The sequence below is a fragment of the Rattus norvegicus genome, chromosome 3 (assembly GCF_036323735.1).
Source record: "Rattus norvegicus strain BN/NHsdMcwi chromosome 3, GRCr8, whole genome shotgun sequence".
Classification (NCBI taxonomy): Eukaryota; Metazoa; Chordata; class Mammalia; order Rodentia; family Muridae; genus Rattus; species Rattus norvegicus.
Window position 1 is genome coordinate 125,676,476 of NC_086021.1, and position 18,610 is coordinate 125,695,085.

An 18,610-nucleotide genomic window follows, 5' to 3' on the forward strand; every position below is an offset into this window, starting at 1 on the left:
CCCTGTAGAGTGTTGTGCCTTCACGAGTAATTCATAAGTAGTTTTTGTAGGATGGATGTATTTTAAGCTAAGTTTCCCCTGGTCTTATTCCAGGGTGGGCACATATGGCAGTGTTGACTTTGGAGTTAGATTGTGTTTTTGTTTCCCATCTCTCCTGCTCTTGACACCCTCCTTCTGAGTGGAGTCGGATTTGAAGGACTGAGAAAAAGCCCACATTGCATTCCATCTGGGCTCCAACTACCAGATGCAGTGCCCCGGCTTCCCTCTTCTCACCATAAGCTCGTGCCAACTGTAAGGATGAGCTGGGCGAGCACAGACATCACAGACCAAGCTCAAAAGCCATTTCTTCCTAAGAGTTGTTATAGTGCGTGCTACGGCTCCTGCCCCTTACATCACTGAAAATGACGCTTGCAGAATGCCCAAGACATGGCTCAGATTTTTCATGCTCGTTTATTTCCCCACACCCCTCTAGTTGGCACAACTATTGTGCAGATTTATATTTGAGGTGAGCATCAAAAGGTTAGTGTTCCCCCTTCCCTGTGTCATCATCGTCCCCTGTGTCCGTCCCCTCCCCCATCCCCCTGCCCCCCACCCCCACCATCCTACCCCCATTACTTCAGAACTAATATGCCCTAAGATTCCACCAACACATTTTCTCAGCCTCTTCAGGGTCTGAGTTTGACAAAGGGTTATTTAAGTCCACTAGATGGTGCTGGTTATCTACTGAAATGACCGCCCCCACCTTTCAAAGGCTCTTGCTTTCCTAGGATGTTAGGTGTGATTTAAGAGACCGCTGGACTGAAATCTCAGGTCCCTTGAACTGTGCTTGGGTGTATCTTTAAATAGCCATTCATGTGGGAGAAGTGAAAATTGGGTCTGAAAATAGTAGAAAAATATTATAAATAGCCAATGGCAACCATTTGATGATTTGAGAAAAACAGGAAATTCTCACACTTATTTATATAAAAAAAACAGCAGATGTGCAAAGTGTGCGTTTTACTCTACTTCCTCTTTTCTATACAACTTCCAGCACCTTCCAGTCCAACATGTCCACAGTGCGGTCCACATAAGCAAGGGTGAACGGGGGAGTAAATCATGTTGAAAACAATGAAGGCCGGGTAACAAGTAGTCTCGGTTTTATTCCAAGTACCGTTGGGTAAAGTATCTTTTTATGGTATTAGTTTTAGCAACTAGAAATGAACTAAACCTGCTTCCAGTGGGTTCTCAGTGATGTCCAAGGATCACTTGGAGGTGTTGTTAGTGCCTCCCCACTGATGCTGCAGGTACAGGTACGGTACAGGAGCCCGCATTTTAGCCAGTACGACGCTGATTCTGGAACTGAGCCTACTGGGGAACCAGAGACAGAAAATCATGTTTGAGAGGGTGGGCAGTGGGGCTGTTGCTGCTCCCAGGGGCTCTCCTAGGGACAGCTCCCACCAGAGCTCTGAAGAGGGACAGCAGGTGCTTCCTCCCTAAAAAGAAAAGTAGGAAATGGGAAATGTTTGGCCTCTCCACTTCCTTCATTCTGCACCTTCTCTCTCCCTCTGCTCTACTGTTGATGCCTCTGTGTAATGGAATCAGGTCCTGGTCGTCATGGATACCTTTAAAGCCTTGATACTTTTCAATGCTTATTGTCCCAAAACCATAACGATGCCTTCAGATTATTTCTTAAAGTGAAAGGAGTTAGTATATCCATTGCCATGTGACCTTCACTCGTTTAGGGACTGTGAATGTCAAGCGGGCTCGCCAGATGGTGGAGAGCAGTAGTTCAGGTTGCCGAGGTTTGCTTCTAAGGATGTTTACTTTTGTTAGTGTATTTGTCCGTGTGTGAGAGAGACTGTGTGTTCCTCTGTGTGTGTGTGTGTGTGTGTGTGTGTGTGTGTGTGTGTGTGTGTGTGTAGGAATGAGTGTGCACCAAAGCACATGCCCTATAAAGGGCAGAAGATGGTATCTGGTCCCCTTAGAACTAGAACTACTGACAGTTGGCAGTGGCCCAATGTGGGGGCTAGGAACTGCATTCTGGTTCTCCATAAGAGCACTCAGGGTTCCTAACCACCAAGCCAGCACCCCAGCCTCCAGAGATTTGTTTTTAAAAACAGCAAACCAATGAAGATGAGGCTGCGTTCTGATTCCTGCTGTAACATGAGGCTGGGGGTGGGGTCTTTTCAATTCTGCCCTCAAGAGTGCAGCTTGCCAAGTTTCTCCTTGAGAGAAAGGGACAGAGTTTCCCCCCTGAAGGGGTTCCCTCAAGTAACATCTGCTTAACACTTTCATTATGTTGCTGGTCCCAAAGTCACACAGCCCTGTACCTGTACAGTAAAGAGTGGCCAGAAACTTCCTGAGGCAAGCCCCAGGTCCCTTGCTGAAACCAGCTAAGACCACGTGGTCTGGTCCCGCCACCTCTCTGCTGCCAGGAGGGTGAGTGAGACACACACTGCACACCACGTGGATAATGGCTAAGAAGTTTGATGATTTCTTGGCAGCAATCAACCCTGGGCTGAAAAACAGCACAGGTAACAGGCTGCCTGCTTCTAGCCTACTAGCAAGCTTGCCTTTGAATGCAAAACAGAACGAATAGCGTCGGAGTTTTGTTTGTTCCTTATGATCCGTAGCTTGCTCTGTTTGTTAAAATGTAGTTCGGGTTCTGTATTAGTTGCCATTGACTCGCAACTATGGCAAAATACTCAACAAAAGCAACCTAAGAGAAGAAGGGTTGATTCCGGCTGGTGGTTTGAAGGATACAGTCTATCATTGCAGAGAAGCCCCTCTAGAGGATACAGTCTATCATTGCGGAGAAGCCACAGCAGGAGGAGCAGGCAGCGGAAGCAGGAAGTAGCTGGTTACTCCTGGTCAGGGTGCTGAGGGAAATAAACGCTGGTGCTTCATAGGCCTTCTCCCTTTTGTTTGTTCTGGGCCTCAGCCCTTGGGATGTTGCTCCCTGTGTTCAGGGGCATAGCTTCCCACTTAAACCTCCCTGGAAATGTCATGGACAACCTTAAGAGGTTCTCTCTCCTGCATGATTGATTCTAAGTTTTGTCAAGTTGGGAAGGAAGATCAACCATTAATCGTGTTGAAATGAAGCGACAGTGTATGTTACAGAAAACTTTACCATAAATGTCTGCACTTACTTCACTCTAAAGTTAAAGAAATGAAACCAATTAGGGTAACATGGCGAGTATACATGCAAACCAGCACTAAGGGTCTTAAGCAGCGATGCACAGAAATAGTTTTCCTTCGAAGTAATATCTCAGAAATAAATAATAACTGGATAGCCACAGAGACCTGTTCATCAGTCAAGGTCAGACTGCCCCATCCTGGCATTCTTAGAGCTTGAGTTTTGCATTTTCTCTTGAGGCTCTTTTATATATATATACATAGTCTAAATTCAAGACAACGTTTCTTTCTGAGCTCACACTGTGTGAGGTAGACTGGAAACAGTTGTCTTGATCAATGCTGATCACAACTTATTTAATGGCGTTTGCTTTGTTTTCTCTCGATTTTTATCATAATAGACAAACCAGAGTTACTATTCTAATTGATATTTTATCTTCCCAGGATTCAACCTACAAGTGCACAAAACCGCTTTATACATCTCACATCACTGGATGCTGGGTCTTTCTCTGCCAAGAGCTACATGGCCAGAAGCCAGGCCCTTAACCTTGCACAGTCTGTTTGTTCTGCTAACACAATACAGGAAATATGTGTGGAGAGCAGAGGAGGCCTTGAGTGTGGGAAGTCCTGGGTGAATATGTATTGTTTGACACAGGCACAGCTATGTCAAGGACCCCAAAGCCTCCAACCCATGAGATTAGCAAAGTTCCTCCGGCCCCTGGAATGGGAATCAGAGGAATAGCAAAAGCTTCCTCTGTTCTGCATGTGGCAAATGCCCACTATACTTCCTCCCCGCTGTATGTTTCTAGCCTGAAGATGTTCCTCTGCGGAGACTGCTCCTGGTGAGATTAGTAAAACCTGCCTCCTGGTTTATCTGCATGGAGTAACCCTGCCCCCCTGTTCAACTGTTTATAAAAACTCTGCTGGGGTGCTAGGTTTCTCCAGCAGAGACCCCGTTCCAGTCAATCCCAGCTTGTCTGTGTGTCTGTCTGTTCTTCATTTCCTTAAGAGTCTGGGTTCATCCCTAGAGCCACGCTAGATGCAGCACACAGAGAAGCTTTCCACGTCTTCAGCCTGAAGACGCTGTGATTCTCCTGCTTTAAGCAGCCGTGACTTTCTTTGGAAATAGCCCTCCCCGCCCCAAATGAAAAGACATTCACACCAATGTAAGGGGTACCTGCTCAACCAGCCAGGCAGCAAGAAACATCCAGGTAATAGTAAGAGCCTTCATTCTTGTCTCCTGCAATCATCTAAAAAGGAATTAAGCAAAGCCACAAAGCACATGCACTATTTGTATAGCACAGCTTAATCGAATGGATTATCGATCTCCTCATGTTTTATGAGACTGCATCTGTGATCCACCTTTATACTGTTGGAGTACACTGTACGGAGGTGTGTCTCTGTACTGTTAGCTCTCCCACGGAGGACTAAATACTGGCAGGATTCTGGTATTGCCATTTTGATGGCCCCTTACCTGTTTTTCTATTTTGCAAATATTTGCTCTTCCTCGCTTGCCTGGGGCAATCTAGACTTGTATCTGATTGGCTGTAATACAGATCTGACAGGCAATAGCTGGGCAAGAGGTGGAGGGCAAAACTTTGGGGTAGAGAAAGGGATGCTGGGAGAACAATCAGAAGCAGGAGATTCGCCAGCAGACGTGAGGTGAAAGCATGGGTCAGAGTGAGCAGAGAGGTAGGCTTGGCTACGTGGCAGGATGAGTGCCGGTATTAGTCGGGTTAGAGCTGTGAAAGTGCCCAAGCCAAAGGCCTAAGCTTTAAAATAAGAAGCCTCTGTGTCCTGATTCATAGTTACCGATTCTGGAAGAGAAAACCTCTTCTCACTTCCAGCTCCTTTATCAAATCTTGGAATGAAAACTGCTAAAATGTTTCCTCATTCTGTAGAACTAGAGAAAGTTTTTATAGTTGTTTATTTAGTGTAGATGTGTGCCCATGCACAGGTGTGCACATGTGTAGAAGTCAGGTGTTGTAATATTTAATCTCGAGCAGGGGTTTCTACCCAGCCTTTGACCATTCAGTTCCCAGATAAAAGACACACCATTTTTATATTTATGTAAGCCTTAAAGGCACTAGACCTGGGCAGATATCTACCCTTTAAGCTATTAAAATCTACTTCCCCATCAATAACTCTGAGTTATAACTTGCCGTGTTCCATTTGGGCAGCTCTTAGCTCCAATTGGCCAAGTTTTCATGACTCACCAAGCCCATAACATCTTCTCCTCTCTCCATCTTCCTCTCTCTCTCTCCTCACGGTCTCTGCCTCAGAAACCCAGCCCCACCACCACCACCACCACACACAACCAAAACTCTGCCTATCTGTCCTCCACTCAACTATAAGCTATAGGCACCTTTATTCACCGACCAGGGATACCTTGGTGGGGCAAGGTAACATAGCATCACTTGGGTCTGCCTGAGATTCTCCTCATCTGTGGGGGCAACCGGGGCCAGGATTTAGCATTGCAATTCATCGCAACAGACCAAAACTCAACAGTCAGAAGACAACTTGTGACAGTCAGTTCTCTCCTCCCACCATGTAGATTCTAGAGATCAAATTCCGGTTGCCTGGCTTGGTTATAAGCACCCTTACCTGCTAGCCATCTCACCTGCCAGAGAAAATACAATATTTTGGAGGTGCCATGTTGTGGGTTGGCCTGACGCTATTTGAATTCTGATGTTAATTCTGCTTCCTCATGAGGGGGTTACCCCGGGAAAAGCAGTCGATCACATACTCAGGTGATCTCACGTGAACCTTCTCCCCATTTACTGGTGCTTGGGCAGTGGAGGGGAAAGGTGGGATGGGAGGCCTTTGAGAATGGGGGCAGGTAGAGAGAGAAGGACCTGGAAGGAAGGAGGAGGAGGAGAAGGAGGAGGAGAAGGAGGAGAAAGGAAGAGGAGGAGGAGGAGGAGGAGAAAGAGGAGGAGGAGGAGGAGGAAGAGGAGGAGGAAGAGGAGGAGGAAGAAGAAGAGGAGGAGGAGGAAGAGGAGGAGGAAGAAGAAGAGGAGGAGGAAGAAGAGGAGGAGGAGGAGGGAGGAGGAGGAGGAGGAAGAGGAGGAAGAGGAGGAGGAGGAGGAGGAAGAGGAGGAGGAAGAGGAGGAGGAAGAAGAAGAGGAGGAGGAAGAGGAGGAGGAAGAAGAAGAGGAGGAGGAAGAAGAGGAGGAGGAGGAGGGGGGAGGAGGAGGAGGAGGAAGAGGAGGAAGAGGAGGAGGAGGAGGAGGAGGAGGAGGAGGAGGAGGAGGAGGAGGAGGAAACAAGGATGGAGCAGGACCTCGTGGCCAGGAGAAACTGCAGAAGCAAAGGGTCTCATAACTGGGGAATAAGTTAGTACAGCGCTAATCCTGCTCAGTCCAGGCTTATCCCTTATAAATACAATAACTGGATTATTGGGGTTGGAAATTACTGCCACGGTGTCATGGTGAAGTCAAACGTGCCATTCAAATTGCTGTTGAGTCACCGGGTTTGAGTTTCAAGCGTTAAGCTGCATCCGTAACTCCGACGGTGGAGCTTTTGAAAATTGCCAGTTTTTTCTAATGAATCTAAATATCATCACTCTGCCCCACATTTCAGGGGATTTCATATCTGGGAGACTCCCTCACACTCCTGCATTTATTTGACTCTCAATCTCGGGTCATTTGTTTTGAGTTAAGTGCACATGCAAGCTAGTTCTGTGTGAGTGAACCTTGTCTCTGATCATGCCCAGGGACCCCAAGGAGGGCAGCAGTTAGATGGTCACATAAATTCTCCCCATTTCCTCTTTCAGTTTAGGTAAAAAGTGTCAGGAGATAGAGCACTTCTGGTTATGAACTGTACAATGCCCATTTACTGGTCCCCAATAACTCACAAGGAGAAAGTAAAATCCACACTAGAAAAATGTTGGTTATCTTTTTATCTACTATCTACTGCGTGAGTTAAATGATGAAGACACTAAAAATGCATTGGCTTCCACTCCACACATCTTTCTCATGGATTAGAGGTTTTTAGGGTCATAAATTCTGGTCTACGGTCTTAAGCAAAGTAGTTACTCTTGGGGTGATGGTTCCTTCCTGTTAAATCACAGGGCTGATATACTGCTAGGCTAAGGTCCTCTAAATTCTAAGTGCTGTGACTATATGCAGTAAATGGTCATTTTATGGAGAAAGAACTTGGCCAGGTTCTTAAAATAACCTTGCCATCATCCATCAATCAAAATTACTCTCTATGAAATCTAATTTTCACTTTCTGCCTGTGACTGTTGCCAGCAAACGATCATTTACTGAACCATTCCACGGTCCTTTTCTCCGCTAATATGTCTAGAGAGCACGGATCATAACCCAAACACTTCACCCTGAATATAACGGTATTATTAAGTTTAGTAGTATTTACTGTTATAAATGAATAAATCTAGACAGTATTTTATGCGCTCGCAATAAAGAGCATCACACGTCCCTCGGAAATGTGGGCGACGACGAGTGATTTGGTGGTAGCGGCCCCTCAATTCAGCTAAAGCTAAACCGGATGCAGAATTAAAAGGAGGCCAAGCGACGTCGGATGACGCCGATGAAGAGTCTCGGCAGAGCCAGCTCACCACTTCAAGACATTTACCCCAAACCAAACATCTCTGCAGTAGAACAAGGGTGCTCACGAGGCAGACGGAAATCAGAAAATAACACTGCCAGAAGCAGCTGCCGAGCTTTAAGGATTTTAATCTGGTCCCTGGTGCCAAGTGGGTATTCAAAAATAGTCACGATGAGGAACGATGACACTGATCATCAGCGCCTCGGCGGGCGCAAGCGGAAGGATGGGCTTTAATGCCCCGGCACTGTTTTTAGCTGTCTCGAACTCACATCATCTCTCAGGGCTAATGACGAAGCCATCTGTGCCTCCAGTTCCCATCTGCGAAACAGAGATCATGTCGTTTCCTGCAGAAAGTGTGTGGGCTGGCTTTACTACTCTCCAGTGAGGCATCATATATAAATACAAAGCAGGCAATAACAAACTGAACACTACTGAGGGAGCACGCTTCAAGGCAGAGTTCATAAATTAAAATTAATTAAGAACTTCTCGAGAACGTGCTCGTGGCTCGGAGTGGTTGATGCAAATGGACTTATATTGCATTCGCTTTAGACGGTTTAAGTAAATAACATGAGTTACTAATAAGTAAATGAGTACTGAGATGTTTGGGTTCATTACACTCAATATAGTTGCATATATTTCTCCAGAATATCAGAAATTATTATAAATATTATAAACTGATTTCGGAAGCTAATTAGTATTATTTAAGTTAAATTTACCATAACCAAATAGCAGTGTCCCAAAAGAATAGTAATAAACCCAAAAAAGGGCATTTTTCTTCTTGCTCACCCAGAAGATACAAGGGGGAACAGAGTTGATAACAGCCTATCGCTGCCTTGTTTGTATGGCAAAACTGAAGGAACTGAGTCAATGGGGACCTGCAGAAGCCCTTGACCCCCTCACAGCTGCAGTCTCCTCATGTCTTCAGCCTCCCTTAGTGAAGCATCAGTATCTTCTTTGGTTGTCGAAGGTGCACTCCAAATTTTTGAAGTTTTTGAACATTATTTTTTTTAGTTTATCAATACAGATAGATGGATTTTCATTATAACTTTTTTTTAGAAAGCTTTAAAACACATCAAACAAATGAGCCTCAGAGGTGAAGAGCCACTCTCACCTGAGTTGTGCCTTCTGGCATTTAATATATTGTCACAGATCTAAGTAATATGCATATTTTATCTTTTGCATCGTCCGGGGTTGGCTCCTGTCATGGCAGATGTCTAACACTGTCAACACTTCCTGCCTCTCCTTCATTCTCGCAGTAGCACACTGTCCTTGGTCAACTCGGTATCTGGCGTTCACACTGACCTGCGCATGCGTGTGAGTATCATTCACCCCTGAGAGTTAGCCCATGTTCCCCCTCCCGCCTCCCACTTCCCAGACTTCCCAATCGCTCTATCGATTGCTGTGCTTGGCTCTCCTGTGCCCGTTGCTGAGTCTTCCCATATCTCTCAAATGCCTTCATGTACAGGTCACTAGCAAGACATCTATAAGTTGTATTCTTTTTTAAAAAAATTTATTAATTCTGAGGAATTTCATACAATATATTTTGATCAGATTCACACCCCCTATCCCAGTCTTCTCTCTAACATTTTCTAGGTTCACCTCCACCTCCTCAACCCCTCCCAACCTAATGGCTTCATCTTTAATTTGGAGGGGTTTTGTTTAGTTCTAATAAACCACTGAGTCCGGTTTGTACAGCCCGTAAACTCTGAGGCCATCCTCTGAGATGCATTACACTCTTGTTTGTGGACTAGGGTGATATGTATGTGTGTGGTATAGGCACTTGAGTGTATGTATAAAATATACATGCCCATCACACATGTGGGCAACTAGGGAAGGAAGTGGAGTCCTCTCAACTGTTCACCTTACTCCCTCAAAGCGGGATCTTTCACTGAACTTGAGCTAGGCTGGTGGCCAGCAAGGAGCAGCAACAGTCCTGTCTCTGCCCTGTACAGTGCCAGGTTAGATGCATGTGTAGCCACACGTGGCTTTTTACATGGGCGTCAAGATCTAAGCTTGGGTCCTCATGTGTTCTCAGCAAGTGCTATTCCTAAATGTCCACCTTAACCATCTCCCTAAAGAAGTCTAGTTTCCTTCATCTGGGCTGCAAGATTTGTGGACCCAATACAAATAAGACATCCTGCCTATAAGCTTATGTTTTTCAAAACCTACTCTAATAAGGGCTCTTAAATGCTTTAACCTCCCTTCTAGCACCCCACCCACTAGAGGTAGTGGAAAGGAAAGGTTAACGGGGCAAAGAAGGATGTGGACCTGCTTAGAAATAGTTCTTTGGGGTGATTTCAATCTTCGTTGTCAGGGTAGCAGCAGCAGTATACATGAATCAGCAGCAGTAGCTCGATCCACTCACAAACACCATTCACGAATCAGCAATGGCAGTTTGATCCAGAAGAAGCCCCAAGGCTCTGGCAATTGGTACAAGTCTGCAGAAGCAGCAAGAAGACACTGAAAAGAACAACAGTATCAACAACCTGACCCCTCAGAGCTTCCAGGGACTAAACCATCAACCAAAAAATACACATGAAGGGACCCATGGCTCCAGCTGCACATGTAGCAGAAGATGGCTTTATCTGGCATCAGTGGGATGAGAGGCCCTTAGTCCTATGAAGGGTCTATGCCTCATTATAGGGGAATGCTAGGGCAGTGAGGTGGGAGTGGCTGGGGGGAGGGCACCCTCATAGAAGCAGGGAAAGGGAGAATGGGATAAGGAGTTTCTAGAGGGGAACTGGGAAAAGGGATAACATTTGAAATGTAAATAAATAAAATAACCAAGAATTAAAAAAAAAAAAAAGAAGCCACTGGAACACCACCAGAATTTTTTTGGGGTTTTTTCATTGTGACTGGCGATGCTCAGTGAAGAAGGCAAGATGAACCAAGGCCTCATTGTCATCAGTGAAGACCAGCATCAGCAAAGCCCAGTGGAGACCAGCAAAGAGCAGCAACAGGAACCAACGCCAGAACCAATGTCTTCCACTGTCTGTTGGGTTATATTTATACCCTTTCCAAACATCATGCGTTCTCTCAGGTGTCTACTCTGGCAGAACATCACATGCCCTTTCTCCAGGCAGATTCCAGAAAAACAACACATGTCTGTTCTTAACAAAACGTCCCCCCATGTGTCTGCTTCAGCAAAGGCATCCTCTCATAAGATAGAAAACATCACATGACACAGATGAGTTTCCAAAAAAGCCCAAAAATTTTCACTTTATCTGCCTGCTTCCCTTGCCTTCTTTCTGCCTGGGTTTTGTTGTTGTGTTGTTTTTGTTTTTGCTTTTTGTTTTTTTTTTTTTGCCTGTTCTGTTTTGTTGTTGGTTTAAATGGGAAGCCTGATGCACCCTAAGCATGTGTTCTACTTTTATCAGACTATAATGGCGACCCCATGACAGAAGAAAGGACCATGAGGTGAACATCACATTAACGGGAATATGGTGTTTTTACCACGTTGGACCTTCACAAGGCGTCTAAGCCACGGGGGCTGGCTCTTCCCTTCTGGATGGAGATACAGCTCGTATAAACGACATTTCATGGACCTAATGGGCTTGCTTTTCTACGTCCACCATGTAAGCACATCCTGGACCTCCAGACAATGCAGCAGCAAGATGCCAATCTTGGAAGCACAGGAGTGCTCTCTTCACAGAGTAGAACCTGCTGACCCCTCGATCTTAGACTCCCTTCTTCAAAAACTGAGAAACACATCTGTTCTTCATAAGTCGTCTGGTCTGTGGGATCCTGTCATGGTAGCAGAAGTGGACTGAGATGTCTCAAATCACATCATTCCATCGTGGACTGGTGACCTCAGCACTGTCTGTCATTCTCAGGTCCCCTTCCCAGGACACCAGGGTTAACCACTGCTATCATCAGTGACATAGACCCTCTGTCAAACTTAGTTGCTTCCTCTCCTCCATCCTTTTCCTCCTCCTCCTTCTCCTCTTCCTCCTTCCTCTCTTCCTCTTATAAGACAATGTCCTCTAGTGCCTTTTAGAAAGAGTACATAAGAGGTAAGTTTTCTGAGAAGTGATCATTTGTAAATATTTTTATTCTACCTTTGCTTTTGAAATCTAGCTGGAGGGAGAAATCTAGGTTGGAAATTTTCATGTTCGTCCTGGCACCGCCTTTTGTAGATGCTATATTATTTGTGGATTGCAATGAATAAAAACTAATAAATTTGGGATCACTAAATTCTGATCAATACAGCTGGAAAAAGAATTATTGTTCATGACTATTACATACCTCAGGAATCATGTCAGTATTCACACACATGCACACACACACACGCAGCTTGAGAACTTACACAATATCTACTGAATGCAAACAAGACTTGAGGGGTGAGGAGAGAAGGGTATAAAGTACCTTCTGTGCCATTAGACCTGGCCCAAGTCTTTAGAGGAATCCTTAAGGACAAGCAACCGTGCTCCTAAACTGCAGATCTTCCACCAGAAAGGAAGGTCTCGCCACTGCCCCACAGGCTAGTATTTCTCATTTATTTATTCATTTATCTATCACTAATTCATTTAAATTTGACAGTAAGAGGCTCCTGAATGCTGAGAACAGGGATAGTTGTGCAGATTTCCATAAAACCATGCTGGAGATCAGTTTCCTAGTTATGCAAGGCCCCAGGACTTTATTCTCCTGACAAACTAAGTGATGCGTCAGCATAAGTGAGGGAAAACACTGGCTGGGACCTAGAGCAGAGGCCTGGGAATCAGAGCTCATTCCTACTTATGCTAAAAGCTTCCCACACAAAGGCCTTTGAAGCTGCCCTGGGAGGCCAGTACCTATCTCAATTACTAATTTCTCTCTCTCTCTCTCTCTCTCTCTCTCTCTCTCTCTCTCTCTCTCTCACACACACACACACACACACACACACACACACACACACACACACACATCCTCTTATTTACCATGATGCACTTCTCTTCAGGCCTCACAACTCTAATATAGCACAACAGTTGTGGCATAAACGTAGTAAAGTTTCGTAACTATTTGAGGGAAGGGAATCACCTTGTCACAGTGTTAGTTGCATTATAGCTTGGTAGACTTCAGTCTGAAAGCATTAGTTAATGGCTGTCAGGGAGGGAGAGATCCTCTTTCAAAAATATATATATATATATATATATATATATGTATGTATAATGAAAATTGCAAAACACTTAAGATGCAGTTAAAAATATGAAAGTACTACTAATCCTTGCCCTTCATGAAAACTCAGATTGGCATAAACTCTTTCCCCCTAGAACATTTCAGGCCTGCAGTGCACACCAACCCCTGATCCCTGGATACAGGTGTGCCACAAGCTGAACATCACAGAGTCGGGGTGACAAGGGGCTCTTCTCTCCAGTCCCAGCAATCAAACTTGATCTCGGATGTCAATAGAGATGCAGTGCTGCGGGTGATGGACTCGAGTCTCCTTTCCTGTAGACAGGCCACTCTGGGTTTGTATGTGACTCCTGACACCGTCTGTGTGTTCTGTTCTCCTTCTGTGTCACTGGCATCGGAATCTATGTGCATTTGTTTCCAGTTATGGCTTCTGAATTGTCCAAAGTAACACTGTGGCTTATGGTTTCTCTCCCTAGGGATTTAAACAGTCCTTTGTGTAGGCACTGTCCAAAGTGTCAGCACTGTGATTATGATTGTTAGACTAACCTGGGAAAGCACCAGTTAGTGTGGCTCTCTGAATAGCATTCTGAAGAAATCCCCTGGTCTCTTTTTTTTTAACACGCTAAGGACCAGCATTGATTTAGCTGTACTGGGCCAGACTCCGTTGAGGCACACCATTTAACCCTTATGCATGCTCATGAACTTTCTCCCCTGTGCTTGAGTTTTACTGAACACACAGTTCACAGTAAAGCTTTGTGCAGGTAGAAAATTGGGGTAGGGGATCCTTCAGAGCATAATAGAGGCTAGAGTAAGAGCCAATCTAGGAGTGTATTGATTAGGCAACAGAGTGACAACAGGCATTTACTTCTATTTGGTCTTCTAAGAACTGGACATGTGTCTCCTGTGGTTGACAAGCAGAAGAACAAGGGAATTTTTCACTGATTTCTACGTCCCTAGGGTAAATATTACCAGAAGAAATATTTCTCTGAGGGAAGAAAGCAGAGAAAGCAGGTCATGGCTGCATGCAGGGAAGAGAGTGGATGAGCCCATCAAGGGCTGACTGTTGACAATTCAGTGTGATCAGAGATGACATCATAACAATAAAGTCTGTCACAATTATCATTCCATATAACAGAAAGGAAACAGAAGCACATGATAGTTTCTTCACCTGTCCCAAGTCTAGAACCCTAAAGACCAGAAAGTTCATGAGGCTTCACGTCACAACTGCCATGGAGCCACTGGGCGATTCGCACAGCCCATTCATCAGCACAACTCAGAATCCATCTCTGTGACCTGCACTTAGATGTGGCATTTCCTCCTGGGGAATTAATTCTCATTCATTCAACAACAACAACATAGGAAAATGTTTCTATGGTGCTGCAATTGCTTTCTTGGGAGACAAACAGCTCTCTTTTATTTGAGGCTATGTTTAAGGATACGTTCAGGGAGGGAAAACAGCTCAAATAATCATTAGAGCTCAGAAACAGCTTTATAATTTTTATTAAAATGTTATTCTTCAAAGAGTATAGAAATACACTCGGCGACAGCCTGCTAGACGTCAGCCTTCTCTTTCCAACATACATGAGAATTTGGTGAACCAAACTCCGCTGTTGAGAATTTATTAAGTCACACATACAGGTCAGGACGACAGCAACACACGTACATTTCACAGGTTCTTCTCTGGTACATAGGATTCTCTGAGGGATTATTTTTCCCCTTAGTAAAAGCTGTAACAATTAAGAAGGCTTTGAAAGATGAGCTTGGAGGGCCACAGCATTAACACAGCATCAGGACAAAGAGCTACAGATGGCAGGTACACAGGGCCCAGAGGGCCACAGAGCCACAAGAGGGGCACAGTACCCTGTCTCTGACGTGAGAAAACAAGTCTGTGAGGCAGTGCACAGAAAGGAAGGCGCCCCCTCTCCAAGGAGGAGATGTTGGGGTTCACAAGACATAACACAATAGAAGAAAAGAAAAGGAGTCTCCCTATACACGGGCTGAGCTTCCTCTTAGGGGCGATGGGCCAGCATGGCTAAACGTGCTGCTAGGACCACTGCCTTTGAGATGTAGAAGTTTGCTCGTAGGAATACCTATCCATTCAAGGTGCCCGACTGGCTCCACCAAGGACCACAAACAAGAACAAAACACCCTAAGAAGAGCAGAGCTCCCAACTTGATGTATGAGGGGAGAGTTGGGTTTGAATTAGGTCTGGTACATCAGTCCCAGAGTGGCTCACACATGAGAGCCAGGGCACTGAGCTGCTGAGAGAGCACATTCTCCCATCCACCATGGCTCATACCTGAACTTCATTGGAAGTAGAGGATGGAGTGCTAAATCAGGGTGGGAATTGCTTTAGCATTTGCAATCATTATTTCTCCTGCTCTGCTCACCTTCTGTGGGATCCAGAATCAGAACACACTGAAAATGAGACTGGCGGGTGGGCGTGTCCTGTATGTCAAACTAATAAGTCTTAGGGCAGAGTCGCTTGTGCTAATCAAGGATTTTTACCTTAATGGTGCCAAACGACCCAGTGCATGCCACCTACATTTCTTAAGCACCTTTTAATTCCAAACATTTGCCAGTTAGGACGTTTTACTTTGTGCCTATACCCCCCTATACTGAGTCTAGTCTTTTGCTCTTAATCACGTGAGAGAGAAAAAAGGTTATTCATGGTGGGCATTTCTCAGCCTGTCTTCGCCACCACAAATCTTCCCTTCTTGTTGCTGATAAAATGGACACACAGTGAATGGTTGGCAGTGGTTTCCAGGCAGCATGGCTGACTGGTGGAAGCAGGTACATTTGTTGGAGGCCTTGGTGATACCAACAGGGTGGAGAGATAATCAAGGACAAAAAGGCTCCCTCAGACACTGCCCTGTCTATCCTAAGATAAATCCAGTCATCCCCCCCTTTATGACCCAGAAATCCAGACGAGGGGTATTAGCAACCAGGAGTTGGGTGATTGTGAAATCTAGCAAAAACCATTCGACACCATGGCTCTGTCTTCTCAGATATTTTCCTATTTGTTATTCTTATTTAGCTACCCAAATAGGCTTCTTAAGTGGGCATGTGGGCACAGACCTTTAAGCCCAGCACTCAGAAGGCAGAGACAGGTGGCTCTCTGAGTTCAAGGCCAGCCCAATCTGTAGGGTGGGGCTACATAGAGAAATCCAGTCTCAAAAAAAAAAAAACAAAACAAAACAAAACAAACATTTTAAAAACAAATTAGCTTCTTCTCTGTGGCCATTGAAGCCCAGAATTATCCTGGGCCTCCTTGGAGTGCCTGCTCCATTTGAGTTCTTTGCTGCACACAAAAAAAGGAGGAATCTCCCAGAAAATGTGTCAGAGAGCCCTCAGACCTGTTCCATTCTGCCCAGCTTACACTGAATGTGATGAAGGACACAGATCACTAAGATAGATATATACTCCCTCAATAAAGAGGACATTGGGTTTTCTGTAGACTTCCCTTTCATTCAGAAGCATTTGCCATGTAAAGGAGTTATCGCCCCACAGTGGCAGCCAGAGGGAAGGGAGAACAGGAATATACAAGCTCCCTTACACTCTCAGGCACTCATAGTCCTCGCTAGGAGTCTACCTTTGGAAAAATGCTCACTTTATTGTTTCTGCTCATCTTCCGCTCCACCCTGCTCACTCTGGGCACCTTTGTCTGGATCAGCTCTTCTGGGGTATTGCCCAGTGGGGGAAGCAGCCTCTTCTTGCTATTTCGAGTCTCAGAGAGCCACTGAGGGGGCAACTCGAAAGGCCCAAAGCCAAACTGCAGGGAATACTTATCAGGGAATATGCCAGGTTCCACGGGGGCTACTGGGGACACCCGAGATACAGAGTCTACTGTGCCTGGAGGCGGCACAGAGGGTGCAAGCTGTGACTCCTCGCCCTCTGGGGAGGAGGTGAGTACCTCCTTGGCCTGGAAATCAGTTGAGCCAAGATACTTGGCCTCACTCTCTTCCTCATCCTCCGAGGGCTTAAAGATCTGTTGCTGTCCAATGTGGAACATCTCCAAGAGCTGGCTACCAGAGCGCATGCTGGGCTCAAGGCTAGGCTCAACCACCCCACTCCCTGTACTAACCACATTGCGGCGACTGTACCGGTGGTGCAACTGCACCAGGGTCCCCACCAAGCATTTGCGTACTGATCTGTTCACAGTTAGGAAGAGCACAGGGTTGGCCAACAGTGAGACTTTGGGCAGCCAAATAGCAGTGAGAAGCAAGAACACAGAAGTGTTAGGTACATTGAGCACAGTCTGGTAGACAACCAGGGTGGCATAGGGTACGCTGCAGAGGATGAAAACTGTCACCATGGAGAGCAGGGTGGCATGTAGCTCTGCCTCCCGCTGGGATGCATAGGGGATAGAGATGGTGTTCTGTGGGGTCCTCAGTGCAGCGATGATGACTTTCTTCTTCTGACTGGCACTCAGGGCCCTCCGGATCAGGATAAGAAAGAGGAATACCACAGCCACAGGCACAATGACCGTGGTGACGTTGTAGATCAGGACATACACCAGGTGGCCCAAGGAGTTGCTCCAGACTTCCGTGCAGGTGGATGTAGCATAGATGTCAGCTACATTGGTCACAGCAAACACAGGGACGCTGGCCACCACTGCATGGGCCCAGATGTACATCACTAGTTCCCGAGACTTGGCGTCAGAGATTTTTCTCTCCAGAGGGTAGAGGACTGAATAGTACCTGCATGATATAAAAGCAAAATTCATTTCACCGGGGAAAAAAGTACTCTTGAAATTAGGGGAACCTAAACTAGCAAAAGTAGGCAGGGGTGACAAGAGCTGAATCAGGTGGAATCATTTGAAGAAGCCAGGGAGCCAGACCTTATGTTTTGAGGACTCTGGAATACACTAAGGAAGTCAACAAACTAAAAAATGTTCTGAAGATGCAGAGAAAAACCCTGTCTTCACGCAACTGTCAAGACTCTATCAGGAAAATGAGCAAATCAATTCAATTCATAGCTAGCCTTAGAATTATCACTACCAGGACCAAGAACTCCCATGCCCTCAACATAAAGCATATAGATCCTTAAAATCTCCTGAGCAAAGGGTATCTAGTTTTCAATGTAATGGCGAAGGGTAACTTGTAAAATTTCTACATTGAGAAGCCTCTGAGAGATTTAAAAGCCATTGTCACAACAAACTTATCTACATACATATCAAAAGCAGACTCACTCCCAGTCTATATACACAGATTATTAGCCTCTAAGGCTGCTTATGGCTAAAAACACCCAGATGAATGATGGATCTCAAATACAGCCAATCACATGGTGTTTGCCCAGCAGCCAGTTATTATAACTCTAAGAGCAACCAGCAGGTCTGAAACATCTGCACAACTAATTCATTGTTAAAATCATATAGGATTTTCCTCCTTCCAAGCTATAATCTAATCATTCTGTAGCTACCAAAGAAGAACTCCAAATGTACTTTGTTTTCATATCATCCGGGACACGGGAGATTTAGTAGTTTCTCGACCACACAACCATACCCATCACCTTGGGGCTGCCACCAGAGGTGTGGTGAGATGTTTCATATTAGCTCTGCTGGCAGCCAACACTGGAGTTGATCTTCCTAACCTGACAGCAGTCCCTCATTTAAGGGGACAGATGAGAATAAACCACAACAGATGCTGTGGGCACACTTGGGCCAAGCGAAGTTCCAAATTTAAAGAGTTAGCAGGATCCTCTCTGCACTCCAAGAGGAGTGTAGGTGGTTGGCCCAGAGCATGTATGGATACCTGGGAAACTATCAGAGAAAGTGGCACTGTTGGGGAGTCCAACGGTAAACAGTGATGGAACTTTC

At 45.5% G+C, this 18,610-nt stretch overlaps 1 protein-coding gene and 1 long non-coding RNA gene across 11 annotated transcripts in view; both read right to left on the bottom strand.

Moving 5' to 3' along the window:
• LOC120101637 (uncharacterized) overlaps positions 1-1,758 on the bottom strand; it is a 3,588-nt gene extending 1,830 nt beyond the window's left edge. The window contains exons 1-2 of one of the 2 annotated variants that reach the window (XR_005502381.2): positions 1,438-1,758; positions 1,208-1,344 (exon numbers count right to left, since the gene is read on the bottom strand). This is a non-coding gene — a long non-coding RNA (uncharacterized LOC120101637). Of the gene's footprint in view, positions 1-1,207; positions 1,348-1,437 lie in introns of both variants that reach the window. The other variant, XR_005502380.2, reaches the window with a different exon arrangement.
• A 12,516-nt stretch (positions 1,759-14,274) lies between these two features.
• The window catches only part of Gpr176 (G protein-coupled receptor 176), a 100,423-nt gene continuing 96,087 nt past the window's right edge, over positions 14,275-18,610 (bottom strand). For 8 of the 9 annotated variants that reach the window (XM_063283010.1, XM_017591434.3, XM_039104132.2 and 5 more), the window contains one exon: positions 14,275-17,492. In XM_063283010.1, the coding sequence (XP_063139080.1) occupies positions 16,373-17,492 (1,120 nt within the window). In that variant the 3' untranslated portion in view covers positions 14,275-16,372. The remainder of the gene's footprint in view (positions 17,493-18,610) is intronic. The other variant, NM_001270986.1, reaches the window with a different exon arrangement.